The sequence below is a fragment of the Verruconis gallopava genome (assembly GCF_000836295.1).
Source record: "Verruconis gallopava strain CBS 43764 unplaced genomic scaffold supercont1.11, whole genome shotgun sequence".
In the NCBI taxonomy this organism is placed as follows: Eukaryota; Fungi; Ascomycota; class Dothideomycetes; order Venturiales; family Sympoventuriaceae; genus Verruconis; species Verruconis gallopava.
The window spans coordinates 797,541-818,288 of record NW_015622147.1 but is presented as its reverse complement, the minus strand read 5'-3'; the positions used below and the strand labels follow the sequence as shown (position 1 = coordinate 818,288).

General features: G+C 52.8%; 6 protein-coding genes across 12 annotated transcripts; 4 read left to right on the top strand and 2 right to left on the bottom strand.

The window, feature by feature from the left end:
- The first annotated feature begins 107 nt into the window (after window positions 1–107).
- PV09_04224 lies at window positions 108–3,357 on the top strand. 7 transcript variants are annotated; one of them, XM_016357535.1, is made up of 12 exons: window positions 108–226; window positions 278–318; window positions 384–462; window positions 517–743; window positions 799–814; window positions 871–1,089; window positions 1,143–1,408; window positions 1,463–1,477; window positions 1,527–1,718; window positions 1,766–2,232; window positions 2,280–2,571; window positions 2,636–3,357. In XM_016357535.1, the coding sequence occupies exons 1-12, from the start codon at window positions 169–171 to the stop codon at window positions 2,750–2,752; spliced, it is 1,989 nt and encodes a 662-aa protein (XP_016214939.1). In that variant the 5' UTR covers window positions 108–168; the 3' UTR covers window positions 2,753–3,357. The 7 variants fall into 7 exon arrangements, with proteins under 7 accessions (XP_016214939.1, XP_016214941.1, XP_016214940.1 ...); XM_016357537.1 differs by having other exon boundaries at window positions 278–462; XM_016357538.1 differs by lacking the exon at window positions 108–226 and having other exon boundaries at window positions 238–318.
- Window positions 3,358–6,480: 3,123 nt separating this feature from the next.
- Window positions 6,481–8,562, bottom strand: PV09_04223 (uncharacterized protein). The gene is made up of 2 exons (XM_016357534.1): window positions 7,877–8,562; window positions 6,481–7,812 (listed from the first exon to the last, which is right to left on the bottom strand). Exons 1-2 carry the CDS (start codon window positions 7,892–7,894, stop codon window positions 6,565–6,567), a joined length of 1,266 nt encoding a protein of 421 aa, XP_016214938.1. The 5' UTR covers window positions 7,895–8,562; the 3' UTR covers window positions 6,481–6,564.
- Window positions 8,563–10,138: 1,576 nt separating this feature from the next.
- Window positions 10,139–13,143, top strand: PV09_04222 (uncharacterized protein). The gene is made up of 2 exons (XM_016357533.1): window positions 10,139–11,133; window positions 11,256–13,143. The coding sequence occupies exons 1-2, from the start codon at window positions 10,380–10,382 to the stop codon at window positions 12,581–12,583; spliced, it is 2,082 nt and encodes a 693-aa protein (XP_016214937.1). The 5' UTR covers window positions 10,139–10,379; the 3' UTR covers window positions 12,584–13,143.
- A 4,179-nt stretch (window positions 13,144–17,322) lies between these two features.
- On the top strand, window positions 17,323–18,828 carry PV09_04221 (uncharacterized protein). Its single transcript, XM_016357532.1, has 2 exons — window positions 17,323–17,804; window positions 17,885–18,828. The coding sequence occupies exons 1-2, from the start codon at window positions 17,499–17,501 to the stop codon at window positions 18,425–18,427; spliced, it is 849 nt and encodes a 282-aa protein (XP_016214936.1). The 5' UTR covers window positions 17,323–17,498; the 3' UTR covers window positions 18,428–18,828.
- PV09_04220 (40S ribosomal protein S25) lies at window positions 18,718–19,239 on the bottom strand (the record flags this gene model as incomplete). The annotated part of the gene is made up of 4 exons (XM_016357531.1): window positions 18,718–18,743; window positions 18,838–19,047; window positions 19,122–19,176; window positions 19,237–19,239. The coding sequence occupies 4 exons, from the start codon at window positions 19,237–19,239 to the stop codon at window positions 18,718–18,720; spliced, it is 294 nt and encodes a 97-aa protein (XP_016214935.1).
- Window positions 19,240–19,408: 169 nt separating this feature from the next.
- Window positions 19,409–20,740, top strand: PV09_04219 (40S ribosomal protein S22). The gene is made up of 3 exons (XM_016357530.1): window positions 19,409–19,500; window positions 19,721–19,900; window positions 20,200–20,740. The coding sequence occupies exons 2-3, from the start codon at window positions 19,768–19,770 to the stop codon at window positions 20,457–20,459; spliced, it is 393 nt and encodes a 130-aa protein (XP_016214934.1). The 5' UTR covers window positions 19,409–19,500; window positions 19,721–19,767; the 3' UTR covers window positions 20,460–20,740.
- Window positions 20,741–20,748: the final 8 nt, after the last annotated feature.

Here is a 20,748-nt window from a genome sequence, read left to right as displayed (position 1 = left end):
CGGGCTCGGCCTTTTCCAAGTCCCGACCGCAGTTGGCGTCGCAGCACGGAGCTCCCGTACATGAAAATCCAGGGGGTGGTGCTTCATTTCCAAATATCTACCGGAGTGATCTATTCAACAAAAACAAGATGCGCTGTTGGGAAAGTTCTGGTCTCGTGTTCGTTCACGATGGAGATGCTTTACAAGACGTGCGATGAATGTCAGTTGCGAAAAGTCCGCTGCATCAGTAGGTTTTATCCTAGACAGTTCACGAGAAGAATCAGTGACCAGAGCTCAGGTTCACAAAGCTCCGGATCCAAGGGCTGTGACAACTGTGCCGTGAGTCTATCTAAGCGACATGAGTCAAGTACACTTGAGTGATTGACTGGATTCAATCATTGTAGAAGCGAGGTTCTCTGTGCCACTTCAGTCGTAGAAGGAGGCAAAGGCGAGCAAGGCTTCCTCTGGGGAAAGATGTCCCAGGTAGAGTGTAACCAGCTTTTGTGGCTACCGAGAACAGCGTTGAACGTATGCTAGAAAAAACAGACAATGTCAAACCGCTCTCTACTGTCCATGCTGTAGACGCTACAGCTCAATCAATCAAATATACGACGTTCTCCAAGAATATCATCAAGCCGGAGACCCCACAAATACTGACTGACCACCAGCATCAGTCTGTAGAATGTCCAACTACTTATGTAGATATGGTTCTGCGTGGTTATCGCTCCAGTAGTCGTGGGTCTACCGAGGCTTCGCTAGTGAAGGTATGATAGAGATAAGCCCTATCCAAGTTCATGGTTTTAATAGTCCCATGTCTAGTCTCATAACATCTATGGTGGGTGTAGACATTGAAGATTTAAGTACGGTATATTTCGGCTGACGTCAATTAAGTTGGAAGCTCAGGATTGGCCTTTTTTTCTGAGAGCAGAATCGACTCCATAACCGCTCGTTTAGGACATAATAGGTTCCAGCAAGCTATGGAAAACATATCAAATTGCGTTAAATCATTCATTGAGCCAATACATCCACCCGGCAGTTTGGACGGAGAGAGCAAGGAGACTACTGATTTCGTGAAACTGTCTCCCGAGCTAGCAAATTCTTATATTGAAGGCCAGTATATTTCGACCTAATCTCAATGTCTCCGTCTGATAAATTTGCCATAGCCTTCTTTAAATCTGCACATCCTTCGTACCCATTTCTTGATCGAAGACAATTCGAAACGAACATTTTCGAACATGGAGCAGAGAGCATATTCGATACTAGCCCATCGCTTTTCGCTTTATACTATGCTGTATTGGCTATTGGGTGTCAGTATGAGGGAGGTGACAGTTTCAAGCTTGAAAACTGCCTAGCACAGAAACTATTCCGGGTTTCCCTCACTTGTTTGCCACGAATTGTAATGCGAACGGAAGGACTTCTCAGCCTTCAAGTAAGCTATTCAAATCAACTCTTCCTGTTGCATTCATGAACTGAAATCTCCTAGGCACTGGTCGCGATGGTAATTCGACCCTATTTCTTCTGGGACTGCGATTGATTATTCTTTCTAGGCCGTTTTTGCCCAAAGTGTGTCCTGTATTCGGTACGGAAACATGCTTATCACCGAGGCTGCGAGGATGGCGGTATATCTTCGATACAATCGGCCAGTGCGAAATGGCGAAGATGCAGCACAATGCGCAAGAGCATTCTGGTTGGTGTACATCTTGGAGAAATTGTCATCATTCGTATGCTATCGCGCCTCAGTACGTGCCTCAGGCTCTACTAGAGGATTTTGATGTTAACTAGACAGATTCTGGACGACGAAGATATTGGTATCGCCTTTCCCGGCAGCCTGGACCCATTGTGTGGAGGCTTCGATTATTTTCTGGCGATGGCGCGATTTGCTCGCCTTTTGTCGATAACATACGGGTCGCTTTTTACAATCAGTGCGACGACGCTCAGTCATGAGACTATACATGGCGCCATTGACAAGTTGATCGAGGAAGTCGAAGGATGGAAGAGCACCCTCCCAAGATTGTTTAATCCAGACTATCCTTTCAGACCGATGGATTTCAATAACAGCTTATGCTTGAACGCCTCTTTGCGACTGCGCTATCGTTATTATAGCATCGTCATGGCCTTGAGCAGACTTGGCTCGCTGACTTATACTTCTAAGCAGCAGAGACTAGCGAAATACCGCAGTCTCGCCTGTGATTCTGCTCGTAACGTCATCGAACTTACGACACACATCGATATTCACCCTACAATGCCAAATTGGTAAAAATTCACCCTCGTATCTGCATATTCATGCTAATCATCATAAGGTACCTGGTCGTGATGCCAATTTCGGCTTGTTTTGTTCTCTTCGACTTCGTTATCAACAATCCAGCTCATGCCGAAACGGGCAAATTCCTTTCTTTATTGGGAATTGTGGCAGGCTACTTTAATCGGTTGGAATTCTGCACAGACGGAGTTGTTAGAAGTACCGCTGCTGCCGAAATAGCTGAGATGGCTCGTCAATTCATCGCCGGTAAAGAGAACAGGGCAGAGCCATCCATGATGCAAGCATCAGATGGTTTGCAAGAAAGAACAAAGTCCGGAGTAAGCAAGGATCAGGTATGTTGGGTTCAATCACGGTGAAGAATCAAATTGTCCAATGATACTGAACGATACGGCACAGGACGAATTCTGGGATGCGGTTGATAATCCCATGTCTGAATTGGATTTGTCTTCGTCGAGCTACATCGACTTCTTTCAAGGATCTGATCTGAACTCGTTCTGGGAAATTTTGTGGTGAATCTGGACAAAATGAGATGTGCAATTATTATTTGATCACGGAAAGCCTGTCTGTGTCAAAGGGCTTGTATTTTCGCATCGTCTATCGCAACTTATAAATATTAGCAGGCGGTACACAGAAGTAGGGATCGTTTTGAGCAAGTTATATTGGACGGTGCCCAAAGACCGGGAATAAGATGAATGCACGTACGCAACATGAGCCGCGCCTTGGATGATCGACAAACACATGATTACGATTGAGAGGAGAGGATCAAATCGATGTTTGACAATACCCATGTAAGAATGGGCACCGACTGTGGTTAGCATACATAAAAGTGTCAAAGACGCTGAAATTTGCCTGTGGATATTTTAACTGTCGCAGCTCTGCACAATCTGTGCTCATTCTCCGAAACACCGGTATGGCTGTCTGTCTCTGCTGAAAGTGGTAATTATCGCTAGTGTTACCGCACTTTGGCCATCACGAGAAGAATCCGGGCAAAACGTCGTTCTATGACGTGAGATTGGATCACCCTCCTTACCTTGTACGCTCTCTACTTTATCTAGGAACACAAGAGTTATCTCTTCCTTTCTTGCATGTAGTATGAATCCAACAGCTCTCACATCCCCATATCACCTAGCCATATACGAAATTTCGGGTTGTGAAATCTATCAGTTAATCAACGGCGCCGTTCGTTCCCCACGTAGTTGCAGTAATTTCCCAAAACAGAAAAAAACAAACAAACACAGCTTAAATGAATAATGATTTTATCAAATCTAACATAAGAGACCTTTTATTTAAATACTGTTTCCCCCGTTTTTATTTTCTGCAAATTTTTCTATTTCGTGATGCTCCACCTCTACATGACGATGTTCGGATATTCTTCGCGAATAGGTACAACAGGGCAGAGAACAAAATTTTGGCGACCGGCTCCGATATGAAGTGCATTCTGCGCTTCATCATGGCCTTCGCCGTACCATTCCCGCATGTCCAGAGGCTCGTAGCCTTTGATGTCGGGCTGGCTCTCGGAAGGAGTCACATCGACGCGTAGCTTCCATCCCAATCGGACCCTGGCAGCAGCAGGAAACATCTCGATCTGGAGCTCCAGCACCTCTCCAGGACGCAGCGGCTGATTGTCCGCCTTGGTGTGCGTATGCCACGGCCGCTCAGGAAGCGTTTTTTGAGCATCGAGCTTTCGGTGGCTTGCGCGGAGAAAGCCCTTCGCGATCGGCTCGGGCTGGCCTGCAGAACCATACGGAACTATGTCGCCGTGGGCGTCGACAGCCCATATGGTGACGACCACGTCTGCATCCTCCGTCGAAGACGATATGCTGAGCGTGGCTGCGAAGTGCCCGGCCAAGTCCACATCCTCAACGAACGGGTCGGAGAAGAAGCTCAGTCCCGATTTGCCTGCTTTTGGAGTCTTAGAAGAGTATGTCCACGTCTTCTCGGGTTGGGCTGAAGGTGTCGTCGATAGTGTCGAGGCAGAGGTGAGGTGCCATTTCGTGTAGACCGTGCCCGGAACTGGCCAGTTGCGTTCTTTTCTCCAGTACCAGGCCTTCCAACCTAGTCGCACTTGCACGCCCACTCTTTCCAGCTGGGTGTCCCATCCTTTCAAGTGCTTGTTGAGAAACTGGAGGATCTTTCCCGAGGCCTCCCGGCTGGGCCACGGATAGTAGTTGCAGTCGACGAGCTGCAAATGCGTGTTCTCAGGATCTCGAGCCCTCCAAGCCTCGTAAGCGCCGCGGCCGTGGATGATAAATATTTGCGAAGCCGCCAAGAAACAAGGCAGCTCAGTCTGGTCCGTTTTGGCGCTCACAAGATCCCAGAGCGGCTCATAAAATGGATGCGCTTTCATCAGCTCGCTGATGTTCACGTGGTCTTTCCATTTGGGGGACGATTTCTGGACGCGAGAAAACCAGTCCGTTATATACTTGGAAGCCGGAACTCCACCGGGATAGACCGCATCGCGATACGTGTCGATATCCGCTATTTTACAACACGTTGTCAGCATCACTTCATCATCTCAAGTGACACGCGCTGTCATACTTGCATAAGGAACAAAGCATTTCAGTCCCTTCGGTCTTAAACTTGCCACTGCCCATTGGGTGTTCGCTCCGTATGAGCTTCCGACAAGAGCAACGTTTCCGTTGCTCCAGGGCTGATCCGCAGCCCATTCAACGGCTGCATAGAAATCCGCAACGATCTGGCCAGGGACGCCTCGGGCTCCAGGTGTCTGCGATACTCCCGAAGGATCGATTTTGAGCATAGCGTAACCGTGTGGAACGTACGAGAACGTGTTGAACGAGGCGATGTTTTCAAATCTCCTTTGGCGGTTCCAGGCGTCTCCCCAGGAACCTCTCGGTATCTCAAGAGGCACGTCGCCACTTGTGGAATGCCAGTCATCTTCGGCTTTTTCAAACGCCAAAATCTCACTTTTGTTCTCGAGGTCCGGCCCGGAGTGGAAAACGCGTCTGCCGTAAAGCGTGCAGCTGACGAGCACCGGGTACCTTTGGCCGCATTGGTGTCGCAATGGCAGATAGGCGTCGCCCAAAACATAATCGCCTCCTTCCGTCGGTATCTTAATGTCTCGAACAACTTTGAACCCTGCTGCTTCCCTGCGCAGATGATTTCGCACATGGGATACGGATTTCGGTGTCAGGTTCAGTTCGACGCAGATTTGATCGAGGTATTGATCTAGATCAGAGAGGCGTGAAGAATCCAGATTGATATGTGGGCTGCTTCGGCGGATGGACTCTCTCACCTTCGTTAATTAGCGAAACGTTGCTCAACTTCAATCTGAGAAGGGCCAAAAGAAGGAGAGGAGAGTCCTCACCTTCTCATCGATCACGATGGGTGTTTCGAATCCTTGTCCTGGAGTGAGACTGTACAAAAGCCTTGCGCGATTTACTAATTTTGGATCAAACATCTCTGTGTCTGGCGGGACGAGATCAGACACTGTGATCAGATCCTTTGCCTTTGCGACGCGACCGATCTCTAGGTTTCCAATGGAGAATCTGATTTCATGCCCTTGCTCGTATTCAAAGGTGAAGGTTTCGGTGGTTTGGCCTTGGAGCGCTCCACAGGAGTAGGAGAGTCCGATGACGTCGGGGAAAACTCCTCGATGCTTCATGGCCAATTACACAAAAAAGAGATCAAGATGCTGAATCGATAGGTTTCTCGAAGACACGAAGTCTTTAAAGACTAACCCTGGTATCAAAGAAGAGGAAGTTTTCAAGTAAAACACTTGTATATATATACATATATATATATATGTATGCACGTATGTATATGCAAAGGTCCAAAATTAGATATTGCCATTTACGTGTCCTGCACGTCTTTCGGGGTTTCGGCTTTCGGATCAATCGAGTGGTACACTCATGAAACCGAGTCCCGTGTGGCCTGCAGGTTGTATACAAGAAGGCCCGAGAAGCGATTCGAAGAATCCCTGGAACGATCTCGTCCTGGTAACCTCTCCAAGGTCTGCGGGGTCCAGCAGTCCCCTTCGAGTAGGCTGATGGAACGTAGGACTTTTGCAGGAGAGATGGCGCTTCCACTGGGGAGCATGTGCGTTGGGCGCGCTCCACGGCAGAAACGAGGAGAAGCAATCTATATGTTGCGTGCACATGCGCAAAGGTAGACGTATTTTGTGCTGAACTCCATCGAGACGGGCGATGGAAAGAGGAGAAAGAAGAAAAGGAGATAGAAAAAGCGGATGCAGAAAAAAGAAAAAGAGGAAAGAGAAAGAAAACGCAGGTTTCTGCCGTGAGAAATAGATATTGAGATGGAAATATACTAATACAAAACACGGTCGCGACAGAAGCTCGCGATTCACGTCAGAATGCCTCGTCTTCTGGATCATACACCAGGTCCTTCTGATTGATCCCAAGCTTGCCTATTCCCGACATCCTGTACAGGCCGAGGGCGGCCCAGACGGCGTATTCGTAGAAGCGAAGCTTGATGGGCGACACCTTTTTCCGAACCGTGCCATTCCTTTGCGCCGTGGTGAGGAACTTCTCCGTTCGAGGCCTTCGTTTCTCCTCGTAGCGCTCGAAGATGCGAGTGTATGGAAGATGAGAGAAGTCTCGCAGAAGCTTGGACAGCATGATGACATCTTCAGAGGCCATGGAGACACCCTGACTGGCGTGCGGGGGCATCGCGTGCGCCGCGTCCCCAATCAGCAAGCATCGGCCCCTGTGCCACATCACGCCCGGAGGGATGTGGTAGACGGGATAGAAGCGGACCGTGTCGGTGCTCTTTACAATGTCCTTGAGCATGATGGTCCATTTTGACTGAGACTGGCCCAGCAGACCCAGTACGGTCGCCTTGACGGAATCCACTTCCTCCTTACCGCGATGTTCCCATCCATCCCTATCGTCGCCAGTGGCTGGGGGAGGAAGCTCGCGTGAAAAGAACCAATAAAGCAATTGGCCATCTGGAGTGCAGGGGCTAATGGCAAAAAGACCGTCCTCGGTGAGGGTGGGGTTAAGGTTCCTCAATTCAGAGGCCTCTTTTCGCAACGACTTGGTCGAAACTAAAGCGTACAGGTTGGCGATTCCCGTGTATTTCGGCGTGATGCTTGGATCGATATAAAGCCTACGAACGGCCGAATGGATACCGTCGGCTCCGATCATGAAGTCGGCCGAGTCAGAGGTTCCGTCGCTGAATGTTGCCGTGACGGAGATGTCGTCCTCATCTATGGCCTTGATGCTTTTCCCGAAGACGACGGGTATGCCGGCCTTGCTTGCAGCCTCCAATAGAACGTCCATGACGGCAGTCCTTTGGATGCGGAGATAGCCAAAGCCTGTCTTCTGCTCGCTCCAGGACACCATGGCTAATTTCCCAAGCTCGCTCCCATCCAGCGAATGCATGACGATTTCTGGGGTTAGACAGCCCCTTTCAAGCAAGGCATCGTACAAGCCAAGTCGAGCCAGCAGGCGCAAGCCATTGGACGGTATGCCGATGGCCCCTCCTAAGGTTGTCGGTTCGGGGCGTATTTCATAAACAATGGTGGCCATGTCATTGTGCTGCGTCAATCGTAGAGCGGCGAGCAATCCAGCCGGGCCGCCTCCTATGATGATAGCCTAAGAAAGACCTAGGGTTAGCGTGGGAGCATCGAACAAGTCCATGGGATGTCAGGACACTTGCTCTCTTCTTCTGCTCCATGTCAAGATTTCTTTGGAATAGGTGCTTGAGAGAGTTGATACAGGTTGCTTAGGACTGCATCCAAGAGCGCTCTAGCAGTCTGATATGCTTCCCGGCCATATTGCAGCTCGCGTCAACTTCGAGCCTTACTACCGACCAATACCACGTGATCCGGGATTCGGGGTTTGCGCTGCACCGGGCGACGAACGGTTCGGTAGTAAGAAACGCTTGGCGACCGAGGACAAGCACTTATCTAACATACGAAAGGAATGAATGGGGATCATTTCAACCATATACCAGCTAGACGCAAGTGATGGGTGTCGAAGCAAGAAGCTCTGTCTGTCCAGATCAAAGCAGACGGAGGGTTCCTGCTCTCACATGGATAGTGATGGCGGGGAGCTGAATCCGAGGGGGAGCAGATGACGGGGAAGGCCTGGTACAACTGTGCGACAGCGAAGTCGAACACCTGTATGGAATCAGCTGGCGACAGGTCCTCGTTTATGAAAACCAAAGACCCCAGGTGTACTCAAAATAGGGTACAGGATACTTGTAAAGCTGAAAAAAAAAAAAGAAAAAAGGAAAAAAAAAGAAAAGAAAAGCTCAAAGAAAGGGCAAGCCACGGGGTGCTGTTCTCACGTTGACGACAATGAGGGAACGGGCGCGATAGCAATGGACGATCCAATTTCACGTGCATTTCTGGTACCAATGAGAATGATGAAAATGGCTGCAGGACGGCACGACGCGTCCAGGCTGAGCGTGGGGTTTGGGTGATGGTCAACGACATCAGCGCAGACTCTCAGAGGCGTTACACAAAGAACGGCGCCGTGCGTACGTGCGCTGACAGGTCGGGAATCCGGATGGCAAGCAGGGGCCGCGGACGGAGTGGCATATCGTGCATGCGGAGAAAAAGCAGCGTGGCGAGGCGGTTGCTTCTCTGTTTCTGCTGCCTTCGACGCGAGCTGTCACGTTGTCGTGCGTGTTTCCAGTGATGACAATGTGGAGTACCGGTTGGTCTTCCAGCAGATTCAGCGGGAACGGGCCATGCAGACAAGCACAGCAGTCGGCGTCCCCGTCCTCGTCCTCGCGCTCGCACCCGGCCTGTCCTCCTCTTCGGCAGTCGAAATGCGGCCGCCCGCAGCGACAGCGGCAGGAGGCGAGACTGAGGAAGACAGAAAGAAAGACAACGGAGCGGGCGAAGGAGCAGGAACGACGCTTGGAGCAGGAAGTCGCGAGGGGGGGAGTGGGTGACTGGAGTCGGGCACAGAGCCTGAGAAGGTGCGATGATTGGCCAGGCAGCTCCGAGGAGCAGCAATGCACCGTTCGGGGCAAGTGCGTGTGTGCAGCGATCACCTGGGTTGCACCTGCCGCGGGGCGGTGCGGCTGGACCGTGGGCGACGGGGCGAGGGCAAGTGCTTTGGCAAGTGCGATGGCAAGGGCGATTGGAAGTGCGATGGCAGGCGCGATGGCAGGCACGATGACTGTCCCGGGCCGCCTCCTGCCTGCGCGCGGGTTGGTGCGGGCGCGCTCTGTCCTGATCCTGCACGGGCTTGCTGGAGTTGGATCCTGCGAAGGAGAGTTTGGCTGTGTCGGCGCCGCTTTTTGCCCAGCGTGACAAGCGGTCGAGAGCAAGCGCAGCAGGCGGCGTGCTTGGCCGGCGACTGTTTGTCTTCCCTTCCCTCCTCCTCTCGCCTCCCGTCCGGTCCGGCACTGGCGCCGCCTCCGCTCCGCCCCCTTGCGGCCGACGCGTGGTCCCATCCAATCAGCGCCTCCTCGCCCGCCCGCCCAACGTCGTTGGCCAGGCCCGTCGTCTGCCCTCTGCCCCGCCAGCCGGCTCGCCCAACCGTCGCCAACCGGTGGAAGCGCCAGAGCCGTCGGGGCGCCGTGGCAGACAGGACCAGCAGCACGGCATGCCCGGAGGGACGGCAGCGGCCACCGCACTCCGTGCAACAGAGGCAGCGCTGGTGAGTCGCAGCACGCGCCAACCCGCCCTGTCTCCAGGCGTCCACGCTGCCGAGACGCCGAGCGCCACTCCCCTCAAGCCCGGCTCCCGCAGTGGAGCCAGCGCACGCCGTCGTCGACACTGACCGTCGACACATCCCCACCCAGCCCAAGCGCAACAGCTTCCTTTTTTTCGCGCGCTGCAGCCGCTGCAGTACCGCAGCCTTGAGCCCTCCCACCCCCTCCCCGTTTCCGCTCCCCCGTCCGCCCGCTCACTCCTCCCCCCTCAAAGTTCTAGATTTCCACCCAGCACCATCCCCGTTTCCTCTCCTCCTCTCCTCCTCGCAGCTTTGCTCTTCTCGCCTCTTCGCTCGCCTTCAATCTGTCGCTCTGCCCTCGTTGGCTTCGACGTGGCTCGATCCCTTCCCTCCTCGCCTCCCCCCATCTTCGCCCTGCGCCTGCGCTCCTTGTTCTTTTCCTCCCCTTGGTTTGCGCGCATTCCTGTGTCGCTCCCGCTCCCGTCGAGCCTTTGATCGCCGCATCTCCTCTCCGCCCGCCGCCCAGGACCATGAACGCTGCTGCGCCAGCGCACGGCGACACGTCTGCTTCGGCCGCTGTCGTCGTCGTTGGTGCCGCGTCCGCTCCTGCAGATGCTTCCGCCGTGCCTGCCGGAAGCGCGCCTGTCTCTGCTCCCGACGATTCTGTGGCAGGCGCCACCGCAGCTCAGCACGCCGCCCACGAATTGAAGCGCAAGCGCACCCCGTCCGATCCTCCGCCTGCTGCCCAGAAGACGCCGAAGACGACGAACACGCACCTGGCCATCAACTATCTCGCGCGTGCCTACGAGGATGACCTGCCGCTCATCTCCACCGAGGACTCGCTGCCCTCCATCCTGCACATCCTGAGCGAGTACCAGGGCGTGCTGGAGCGCCACGAGTCCATGGCGTGCAATCTCGGCGCCCGCCCGCTGGGGCCCATCCTCATCAAGCGCTTCGAAAGGCTGTTCGATGGTCCGCCCAAGATCCTCAAGAACCACGGCAAGGACGGCAATACCGTCACCTGGCTGGATGTCGTCGAGTTCGCCAGGACGAAGCCCGAGCAGTTTGTGCTCGGCCAGATGAGCGAGGGCATGCGCGTCTGCCAGATCCACACCAAGCAGTGCCGCGTCCAGATCAGCGAGGAAGACTTCATGCTCATTAGCAGCGGCATGCCGCAGAAGCTGATCCCGCCACAGCCCATTGTTGAGGACGAAGAGAAGGAGCTGGGCACCCTCGAGATCCTCGACAAGAACCTCACCAGCATAAGCCACTTGGCCGACCAAGGTAAGGACCGTTCAGCTGTTTCCTCCCGCCCCTTTGTGTATCGTTTCATGTGGACCGATACGTGAACGTTTACACGTGCTTTTCAAACCTGATGTCGCTGACCAGCATGATCACTCTTGTAGTCGCTGCACGTACACGACAGCTGAAGCATCGCATCAACGGGCGACGACAGGCTATCCTCGAGCGCAGAGCAAACGAGCCAGGACCCGTGATACGAGGCACCAGCCCTTCGGTGCTCAATGGCAGCGGTGTCCCTATCCCGGCCCAGTCTCCGTACAGCGATTCCAATGGCCGGCCTGCAGAGTACAGCAAGACTGGCGCATCCGCAGCCACGCGCTCAGAACTGCTCAGCAAGTTCTTCACCCAGGCAGAGAAAGAGCGCAGAGACGCCGAGCGTTACGGCTCTCTGAATGGAGATCCACGCCGCTTCTCCGCAGCGGGAGCTGGCGCGTCACACTCGCACCGGGCGAGCACCGCCTCCGTCCATCAGCAGTCCTCATCTTCGTCGGGTCAATACCGCGACATTCATCCGCGCGAGTCGCATTACAACGGCTACGGCGGGAGTGGTGCCGCAGCCACTCCCGATCGAGGCTTCAACGCTCACGTGTCCAAGTTCAAACAACAGCCGTCCCCACACACGTACGGCGACAACATTTCTGTCCACGCTTTCTCCGTGCCTCAATCTTCAGCTACCGCAGGCGTGATCAAGGAAGTGAAGAATGAGAACGACGGCCCGTACCGTGCTGAGATGGTGTCGCGCATGGAGGCCTTGAAGAAAGGTGATCGTGTGCTGCCGCCTTGCGACCGGTGCAGGAGGTTGCACATGGACTGCATCAAGAATCTGACCGCCTGCGCGGGCTGTACGAAGAAGCACGCAAAATGCTCATGGCGCGACGTGCGCGAAAGCGAGCTGTGGGGCCCGGAGAAGGGAAAAGTTCCCATTCCACCAACGGCTGGCATGGACATAGAACCTCGTGACCGTGAGCCTAGCGTCGGCCTTCGGCCCACTGATCACGCTTCTGTTCAGCTTTTGCAGGCTCTCGGCGGGGGTTCTGGTGGCGAGCAGCACCAACACAACGGTGGCGCTTCGCTTGCATTCGACAGAGACCCGCGAGCACTGGCCTTGGAGGGCCTGACGGCTGCCGAGCATCACGCTGCAAACGGAAACCACGATCCGAACCTGCAACCTTATCACCACAACGGTAACAATCAACATAGCCCTCCTCCTTTTCCTCAGACCTCTGGGCAGCCACTGCAGCAACAACAGCAGCCGGCGACGACGACCCCGCAAAGCACCGGTTTCCCACCCTCGAGACCAACAAGTAATTCGGGTCCTCCAGCAGCACAGCCGTATCCGCCACATGGATCGTCGGTACAGCATTACGGACCGTACGATGCGTCGCTGCCTTCAAGGGAAGAGGTCGAAAGAGAGCGGACCCTTGGCTCTTGAAGCCGATTTGTATCATATCTTTGTCCTTTTGATCTTCTTGTTCCAGGAGCGAAGTCGTCGCCGTGAGAGGAACTTGCTTGTATTGCGCTGGCCTCTTCTTCTCAGGCTCTCAATTCCACCCTTGGATTTTGAATTTTAACCAGACTCGTTTGCCCTTTCCCTTTTGCCCGTCTGGTCATGATCAGCCACATTTGGTATTTCTTTTTCTCGTTTTTTTTTCTCCTTCTTTTCTCTGGCTTTGTCATTCGTACGAATTCTAGCGAGGCGTTCATTGATAACGGGATGGACACGCAGGCGACGGGTTTCACAAAAAAAAGGGAGGGAAATGTTCAGATCCAGATATATTATGACCTCAACAGCACAGGCAAGATACCAGTCCCGCCCTCTTTCGACTAAAGGTGGCAGCTATCAATCATGTGTGAAGCAGTACAAATCACACAAATGGGGGGAGAGAAAAAACGAGATGTCTCGGTAGTGGCTGCTCGTTCAATTCCTACTTTAGCTATAACGAATTGAAAATCCAACGCTAGCCTCCGCAGAGCACTCCCTTTTTTGCAGATTCCCAACCATCGCAAACGTTGGGCCGCATGGCTTCTCTCGCCTTATGGTTTCGCTCTAGTGATTCAGGGCCATTTCTGTAAATCAGTCTCCCGGCAATGATGTACCTAGTGCTTCAGCATGCCAACGAAATTTTGAAATCAGAATCAGAAACGCAGGTCGGAATTTCCCTTGAGAATTGTCTCCCAATTCGACGAACGCAAGGAGGTCGAAGGATGCTCGACCTGCGCAGGTGCAACCTGCGCTTCTATTTATAGTGGTCGATCTGGCTTTATGTCGAGGAATGTTCATGAATCCTCCTTCAGTTCAGGTCCAGTTCTCTGTTCCCTCTTCATCGCAGCCGCAACCAAGTTGAGTTGGATTTGCTCTGTTTTACCAGGACACCGGTTTCGCAATGCATTTGTGCCTCTCTGCCGAGGGCCAACAGGAAAATGGTCCGAGAACTGTGCTCGAGGATACCACAGTGGCAGCTCTAGCCGTCGAGCCACTTCGCTGCTCTTTTTTTTTTTTTTTTTTTTTGGTCCGCTGATTTTTGAACTTGGTTGGCGCTTTTTCCTTGTATAAGCTATGGTAGCCGCACAGGACCAGTTGCACGTCTTGTCTTGCTCACCCGACAGCAGCTGATTAAAATTGGCCTTCCTGAGTGTCCTGAGCAAAGAAGGTCCACTTCCATTATCTTTTGCTGCACAGCAGAGGTCTCGAAAAGAACCTCGTTAGGATTTTTTTTCGGTGGCGCGAACGAGCGTTCGCCTGTCCTTTGAACACAGAGCAGAAATAGATCAGTGCGTGTTCTCATTCATTGGCAGGCTCGAAATGCCAGAGCATGCATGTCGTTCCACTCGTTGTCGCCATGATCAACAGATGACGTTCCGCTGTTTCTACCAAAGGAGCCGCACATCCTGGAGGCCCGCCTAACTCAGCAGAAGCTTCACGAGAGATGTGGCAACTTCAGGAAAGAAATATCCACCTTGCACGCCAAATGCATCCCGGACGTTTGTTCTGTATTTAGCTGGGTGAGATCGCGAAGGCGTACGGACGAGAAGACCTATGCACATCAGTGCTGAAGCGTTTGCCACGCATTCACAAGCGATCGAATTCGACTGGTCGGTTTATGGCTTTCGAGAGGGCACAGCCCGTCGACGGATAAAGCAGAGGCTGGCGGGCACCATCATCCTTCTCTCGGCTTCGTGGATAGGCCCTTTTTTTTCCCTTCGTCTACTTTTTCAGCAAGATCCTTTTCTCTTTGGGCTCTGTAGATCGCCCAGGCCTGAACTTAGAAGCTGGAGTTCATGGTTTCATCTTTCGTCAAGGCTTTTCGTGGCTTACACCCGTTTAGAAGATTTCTGTAGGCACGCGGCAAAAGCGCTTTGGTCTTGTGCGCGAGCTTTGGACGTTTCGATGGCCTTGGTTATCGAGACCGTACGTTGTTGAACAGTCTTGGCATTCTGCCCAAGAGATGCCGTGTTCTCTTGCTCTGACGCTCTTTCTGTGGTGACCTGGTTTTAAGATCTGCCCCACACGGATACTCAAAGGGAACAATGCCTTCTAGTTTTCCAAAGTTGGAGCATAGGACAGACGAACTGACCATCGTGAAGGATCATATGAAATCGTTAGTTGTTTCATATGTCCTCTCCAATCGGTGCTCAAACCCACACGCCAGATCCAGCTTCAAAACAACATCATTTGTTTCTCTTCCGTTCTTCCACCCTCTTGGCGGCTTGCTTAAGAACTTGTGCACCCGTGTGCTAGTTATGCATCCTCTTCTCTTTCCACTCCCTTTCAAAAACGCCGCTGTCATAATCTTCCGGACCTGTCGCGGAGCATTGACCGAGAAAGAAGCATGAACCTATGGCAACCTGAAAACGGCACGCCACCGGAAATGGGCTACCATTGCGTCGATGCCTTTCGTGGAGTTAGGCAAGGGCCAGCTGCTCTCGCTTCGACATTCTCGAGCGAGCATAAGAAGAAGTCGTCGATGTCGTCGATATCTTGGTCGTGCTTTTCGCCGTCACCGTCGCTCACGTCGCACTCGTCGAGCGCATGCTCGTTGGGTTATTGTGGCGAGCAAAGCACTCTTAGATGTCCTGAGATCATGACGGATGCACGCCACTGCACATCGAGATCTTCGATTGGAAATATATCCAGCTCAACCCAATCAAGCGACCACTACGGCGACCATCCGGAGCGGTATGGAGTGCATGCCACGTCGTCAGCTGTAAAATCCGTAAGCCCTGAGTCGGTCGAAACGAGCCAATGGGCATTTGCGCAGTCTGGCCTCAATAACGCGGGTGGGATTTCGCAAGAAATTTCTGCAAAGCCCGAAGGCACGATGCCGTTATATGAGAGTTTTTCGATGCTGATGGAGGACGATCTCAATGTTCCCGGATGTCCCTTTCCAGGCACTGCTCAAAACATGCCGTGGGGAAACGAACAGGTCCAAATGCAAGCAGACTACAACGACGCATTCCGGCAGCAAGAAACGGAATTTTCTCCAGCCCTGGAGTACCAATGGCCCCCTTCCGCAGATGTCTCGCGGCAGTTGACTGCGTTCGAACCGACTTCAACAATTATACCGCTCCATAACACATCTCCATCATTTGAATTTGCGAGTAAATGCGAGATATTCCTTGACGACACTGATCTGGAGGGATCTACCGTTCCCAGTCCGAACAGCGACTGCAGTTCTTGTATCGGCCACCAGAACGCAAGCTCCCACCATGACATTCAAAGTTCAGCCAACGCACCGTCCTGGCGGACAAGTCACAAGCGGAAAGCGCACGATATTTTTGCAGAGCCTGTCGACGCCTGTCAGCCTCTAGACACGGAGCAATCGAGGACGAGCCTCAAAGTTGGAAGCCGTCCGGTTGGACAGAAGCGGTTACGCTCCAGACCAGCCAAGATTCAAACAGCGCTATACCGAGACAGTCTTGGCCGCCAGTTCCAATGCCCATTAAGTAGCGCAAAGAACTGGAGGTGTACCGAGCGTGTAAACGGGCGTGAGTGCGGAAAGTCGTTTGAGCGAGTGGAGCACCTACGACGACACGAAAAGACTCACAGGGGGGAGAAGGATTTTCCCTGTCCTTTGCCGGCTCGGTTTGGTTGTGGCAAGCGTCTGGATCGGAAGGACAACTGGCGCGATCATCTGAAAACGCACTTGAGGAAGTCCATCTTGGGCAGAAACGAGCGGTGCAAAAAGGAAGAGATGTACCAAGCGCTGCGCGAAAGAGTCGACGAGGAGGAGTGTGAAAAGACGATTGCCATCCTTGAGAAGTGGCTTGAAGATGTCTCGAAAAAGGGCAATGGCCAGAAGTTATCAACACTGTGTGGATGAAAAACCACGGGGCGCGTCATCATGTACATCGGTCGCAGCCGAAGACACAATCATAGAGGCAGGACCGAGGCGGGATGTAGTGATAAGACAACGCCGAACTGTAATACCTGAGCATTATGTAGAAGAATTCTCACAGATGAGGTCTCCGTATTCGTTGGTCCCTAGCACCCGGTTTTTTTTTTTCTTTTTTTGTTTCTTCGAAACGTGCTTACCAGGGCAAGGCAGTGTAAGTAGTGTTCCCTAGCCACGACGGCATCTCGAGCAGAGGCCAAGAGGTTAAGAGGGGTCCAAACCCGATCGGTGGACGTGTCAGTCTTTAGATCTTTTCATGGCGATCCACAAGAAGGAAAGGAGGCGGCGTGTATGGAAGCATTCCTCGCACGGCCTCAAACCCAGAAGGTCAACTTATGTTCCGTCGTCGGTGGGAGCCACAGTTGCTCAGCCTGGGACATCGTTGGACTTGCGACCACGACGAAAAGCTGGCCGAAATGTGACACTTGGAAAATGACCGGACCTTGAAAAAAAAAAAGAGTACCGTTATTTTTTTCTCTTTCAGCTTTTCATATTTTTTCTTTCTCAACCTAGTTAGGTCGACAAATGTAGGCCTGCACTGGACAGAACCACATAGTAAGAGCGCGAGTAGGATTTGGAGACAATCTTGTTCGTAAACACGCCTTGGATGTCCACGGAAAACGGATCGTATGGGGCTCGGCAAGCCGCAATGATATGCTCTTATAACTGCTACGACATGTTGGAGAAGAATGGCGAGCCACGTACGAGGATAAGCAGAGAAGACGTTTCCGTTTTGGGCGACGAAACACAGGAGGCCGCTCCGGCTCACGTTGCCAAACACCACCAACACGAGTCACTTCATCCAGCCCGCGCCACCTACTCACTTACGCACCTTTCTCCCACTCCTTTGTTCCAACAGCCGCCATGGTGTTCGTTTCCAAATTCGTACTCTCGCTCTGATATGTTTTCCGTCGCCGAAATTTTTCATGTCCTAAAAGTTCTCTTTACCCCGTCATGTCTGCAAAACAACAACACAAAGAAGAAGGCGAACTCCGCAAGCGCGGCGCCGCGGCGGCGGCGGCAGCAGCAGCAGGAGGACCTTCCACGAAGGCCACACCCGCCAACTCTGGTTCCTCAGCAGCATCCGCCGCCGCAGATGAGCAAGATGGGAACGGTCGGATGAGCGTCGCCGAGATTGGCCGCATCGTCGTGGCAGGGCTGCTGCTGGTCATGGCCCTGTCGTGGTTGATCACGGGCGAGAGCTTGGTGTGGAACTGGCGGAAGCTGCCGACGCTGCTCGGCTCCGCGAAGCTGTATTTTGTACGTGCGGACGTCTAAATCATCCCCTTCCCCTCACTGCACGGAACCGTTCTGGGCTGACCTGTTCTTCACGCTCGCAGAAAGGCCCCATCTTGCTTACGGACGAGGAGCTCGCTCTCTACAACGGCACGGACCCTTCTCTTCCCATCTACGTGGGCCTGAACGGCAGCATCTACGACGTCTCCGCTGCGCCGTCCACGTACGGTCCCGGGGGCGGCTACTCGTTCTTCTCGGGCAAGGACGCCACCCGGGCGTTCCTCACCGGCTGCTTCCAGGAAGACCTCACGCCCGACATACGCGGCGTCGAGGAGATGTTCATCCCGCTCGACGATCCGGACGAGGAGGCGGAGCTGACGAAGGCGGAGAAGAAGATACGCAGAGAACGAGACGTGCGCCGCGCCAAAAAGCAGATTCAGGGAACCATTGCTCACTGGGCGTCGGTCTTCTCCGGCAAGACCGGAAGACCCTATTTCTACGTGGGCGAAATCAAAAGGGAGCCCGGATGGTTGGACAAGCTGCCGAAGAGGGAGTTGTGCGCTCTTGCTCAGCAAGGCCGCCCAAAGAGGGGCGACGTTGACAAGCCACCCGAGTACAAGAGAGGAACTGCGAGACCAGGCACGTAGCACGTTTGTCATCTAAAACGTAGCACGGAAGACTTGGAAGGGGCTGATGGATGGAAGCGATGCATTGGCATTATATGCGCTGCAGTTGCTTGCCGGATTGTTTCTATACGCTGATGCAAACGTGTGTTGCCATCCAGCTAGACAAGAAGATACATGACATGCTCAGACGCCTTGACCCATGATTTCCATATATGCCACGACGAGCTCTTGAAACATCCGTACATCGAGCCTTTTTGTTCTCAACCGCTTGGATCGAGTTCTCGATAGCCCTATGCATTCCAATCCGCTGCTTAATCAGCACCGCCCACCGCGCGCGCTGCATCAACCGTTAGTGTCTCGCCTTCACATCACATTTCTGAGCGCAATTAACAGCGCCGCGAAGAAGGGAAGGGTGCGGGAGAGGGACGTACTGTAGACCTGCATCTTGCTGTGAGAAACAACCTTCTTAATCTGGCCCTTCTCCTCAAGGTCCTTGAGAGCCGCGCGTGCAAGGGAGCCATTGATCTTTAGTCTGTCGACGAGCACAGCGACTGTGATGAGGCGGTACGACTGCACATCCTTCTGCAATTTGTCGGACGTGGTCTTGTCCAGGACGACGGCGTGGTTGGCCTTGTCCTTAACTGTAACATCGGTGTATCAATATCGCTGTCCTTCACCGTCCACGCACAAAAAAACGAAGAGACTTTTGACGTACCCTTGCCCTTCGACCACTTCTTCTTTTGCTTCTTGCCTCCGGTCGCTGCTGGAGCCTGGTGGCGATGTTAGCGGCGGAGTTCCAGTCAATTGTGTCCAACACAAATACAACGCACCATGTTGTCTGAGTTGTGGAATATGGAGGATTCGTTGGACAGTCGAGAAGTCCCTAAGAAGCGAGCGCTCGTTCGAAAATGCGAAAGTGCGGCACGAGCGGGGGCCCGTGCTTACGGCACCAAGGCCTTCAGGCCACAAATGCCAAGATTGCACGCGCACCCATGGGAAAAATTATCACAGTCGCACTTCGAACAGCTCCTGCAACAAACCAAAAAGTTAATACAAAATTAAACCACCTTCACCCACGAAATACTCCCCTCGAGGTGAGGATCCTCTTGTTGCAAAACGCTGTATCGCTTGCCTCATTGAGTCCCGGAGGTCAATCACACGCAATGCCTTGATCGCGTACTCGTGATGAGCACCTTCATTTTTCACACCTGTCCCACGCTGGGCAAATAGATGAAGAACCCTCTCTGGCTCAATGAAGCAAGCGAGGCACCCTTCATCTGAATCGAATATCTAACATGAGTTGCAAACATGCAGATACCTCTTTCGCCACGGGCCATTGAGAATCTCATTACTCGCTCAAGATGACTCGCACCTCCGTCCTCAACGATGCCCTCAAGAGCATCAACAACGCAGAGAAGGCCGGCAAGCGCCAGGTCCTGATCCGACCAAGCTCCAAGGTCATTGTCAAGTTCCTCCAGGTCATGCAGAAGCACGGTACGTTTGTGTGAACTCGCTTCTCTCATAGTGCCCTCACCCCCCTTTACACTTGAACATGGCATTCCTCCACCACTACCGTGGAACCAAAAGTATCGGGTTGATAACTAGGCGGCGGTCTCATACACTCCCACGATCTCAGCCCTTTAAGTGCCCGAGAGAGTAGACGTACTTTGGTCTAGCGAAGATCTTACACGTTTCCCTTCCATCCATCTCTCCTCCATGAGGTTTTACGTTTAAATCTTCGCAACATCTTGAATTCCAACCAGGCCACCATGTGCTAATGGATCTTTGCATAGGCTACATTGGCGAATTCGAGGAGGTCGACGACCACCGTAACGGCAAGATCGTTATTCAGCTTAATGGTCGCCTGAACAAGTGCGGTGTCATCTCCCCCCGCTACAACGTCCAGCTGAAGGACTTGGAGAAGTGGGTCACCAACCTTCTGCCCTCACGTCAGTTCGGCCACGTTGTGCTTACCACATCGGCTGGCATTATGGACCATGAGGAGGCCAGGAGAAAGCACGTCTCCGGCAAGATTCTGGGTTTCTTCTATTAGAATTTCCAAAGAGCACTGCTTTGACGGAAGAACAAAAGTTGGCATCTAAAATGGCGTAAGAATTCTTCCTCGCATGCAAATGGCATGATTGGGATTCGGCAGATACCCATACCTAAGTCTATATGAGGAATGAGAAATCTGAAATTCATCAACGTGCCACATTTCTGAACTGCACTATTAAAAATATCCTACAACCGAAATCCTTCCTTCTAGTCTCTGCGTCTGGCAAAGTTTACGCCGACCTCCACCATAACTTTTAATATATCATGTTTCACATTTCAGCCTTATG

What these genes read in the sequence shown, in the direction of transcription:
- PV09_04224 (XM_016357535.1), top strand. Translation starts at nt 169, where the DNA reads ATGGAGATGCTTTACAAGACGTGCGATGAATGTCAGTTGCGAAAAGTC. An exon ending in TCGTATGCTATCGCGCCTCA is followed by an intron (nt 1,719 to 1,765) that starts GTACGTGCCTCA and finishes TTAACTAGACAG; the next exon opens with ATTCTGGACGACGAAGATAT. An exon ending in CACCCTACAATGCCAAATTG is followed by an intron (nt 2,233 to 2,279) that starts GTAAAAATTCAC and finishes AATCATCATAAG; the next exon opens with GTACCTGGTCGTGATGCCAA.
- PV09_04222 (XM_016357533.1), top strand. Translation starts at nt 10,380, where the DNA reads ATGAACGCTGCTGCGCCAGCGCACGGCGACACGTCTGCTTCGGCCGCT. An exon ending in AAGCCACTTGGCCGACCAAG is followed by an intron (nt 11,134 to 11,255) that starts GTAAGGACCGTT and finishes TCACTCTTGTAG; the next exon opens with TCGCTGCACGTACACGACAG.
- PV09_04221 (XM_016357532.1), top strand. Translation starts at nt 17,499, where the DNA reads ATGTCTGCAAAACAACAACACAAAGAAGAAGGCGAACTCCGCAAGCGC. An exon ending in GCTCCGCGAAGCTGTATTTT is followed by an intron (nt 17,805 to 17,884) that starts GTACGTGCGGAC and finishes TCACGCTCGCAG; the next exon opens with AAAGGCCCCATCTTGCTTAC.
- PV09_04219 (XM_016357530.1), top strand. Translation starts at nt 19,768, where the DNA reads ATGACTCGCACCTCCGTCCTCAACGATGCCCTCAAGAGCATCAACAAC. An exon ending in CCAGGTCATGCAGAAGCACG is followed by an intron (nt 19,901 to 20,199) that starts GTACGTTTGTGT and finishes ATCTTTGCATAG; the next exon opens with GCTACATTGGCGAATTCGAG.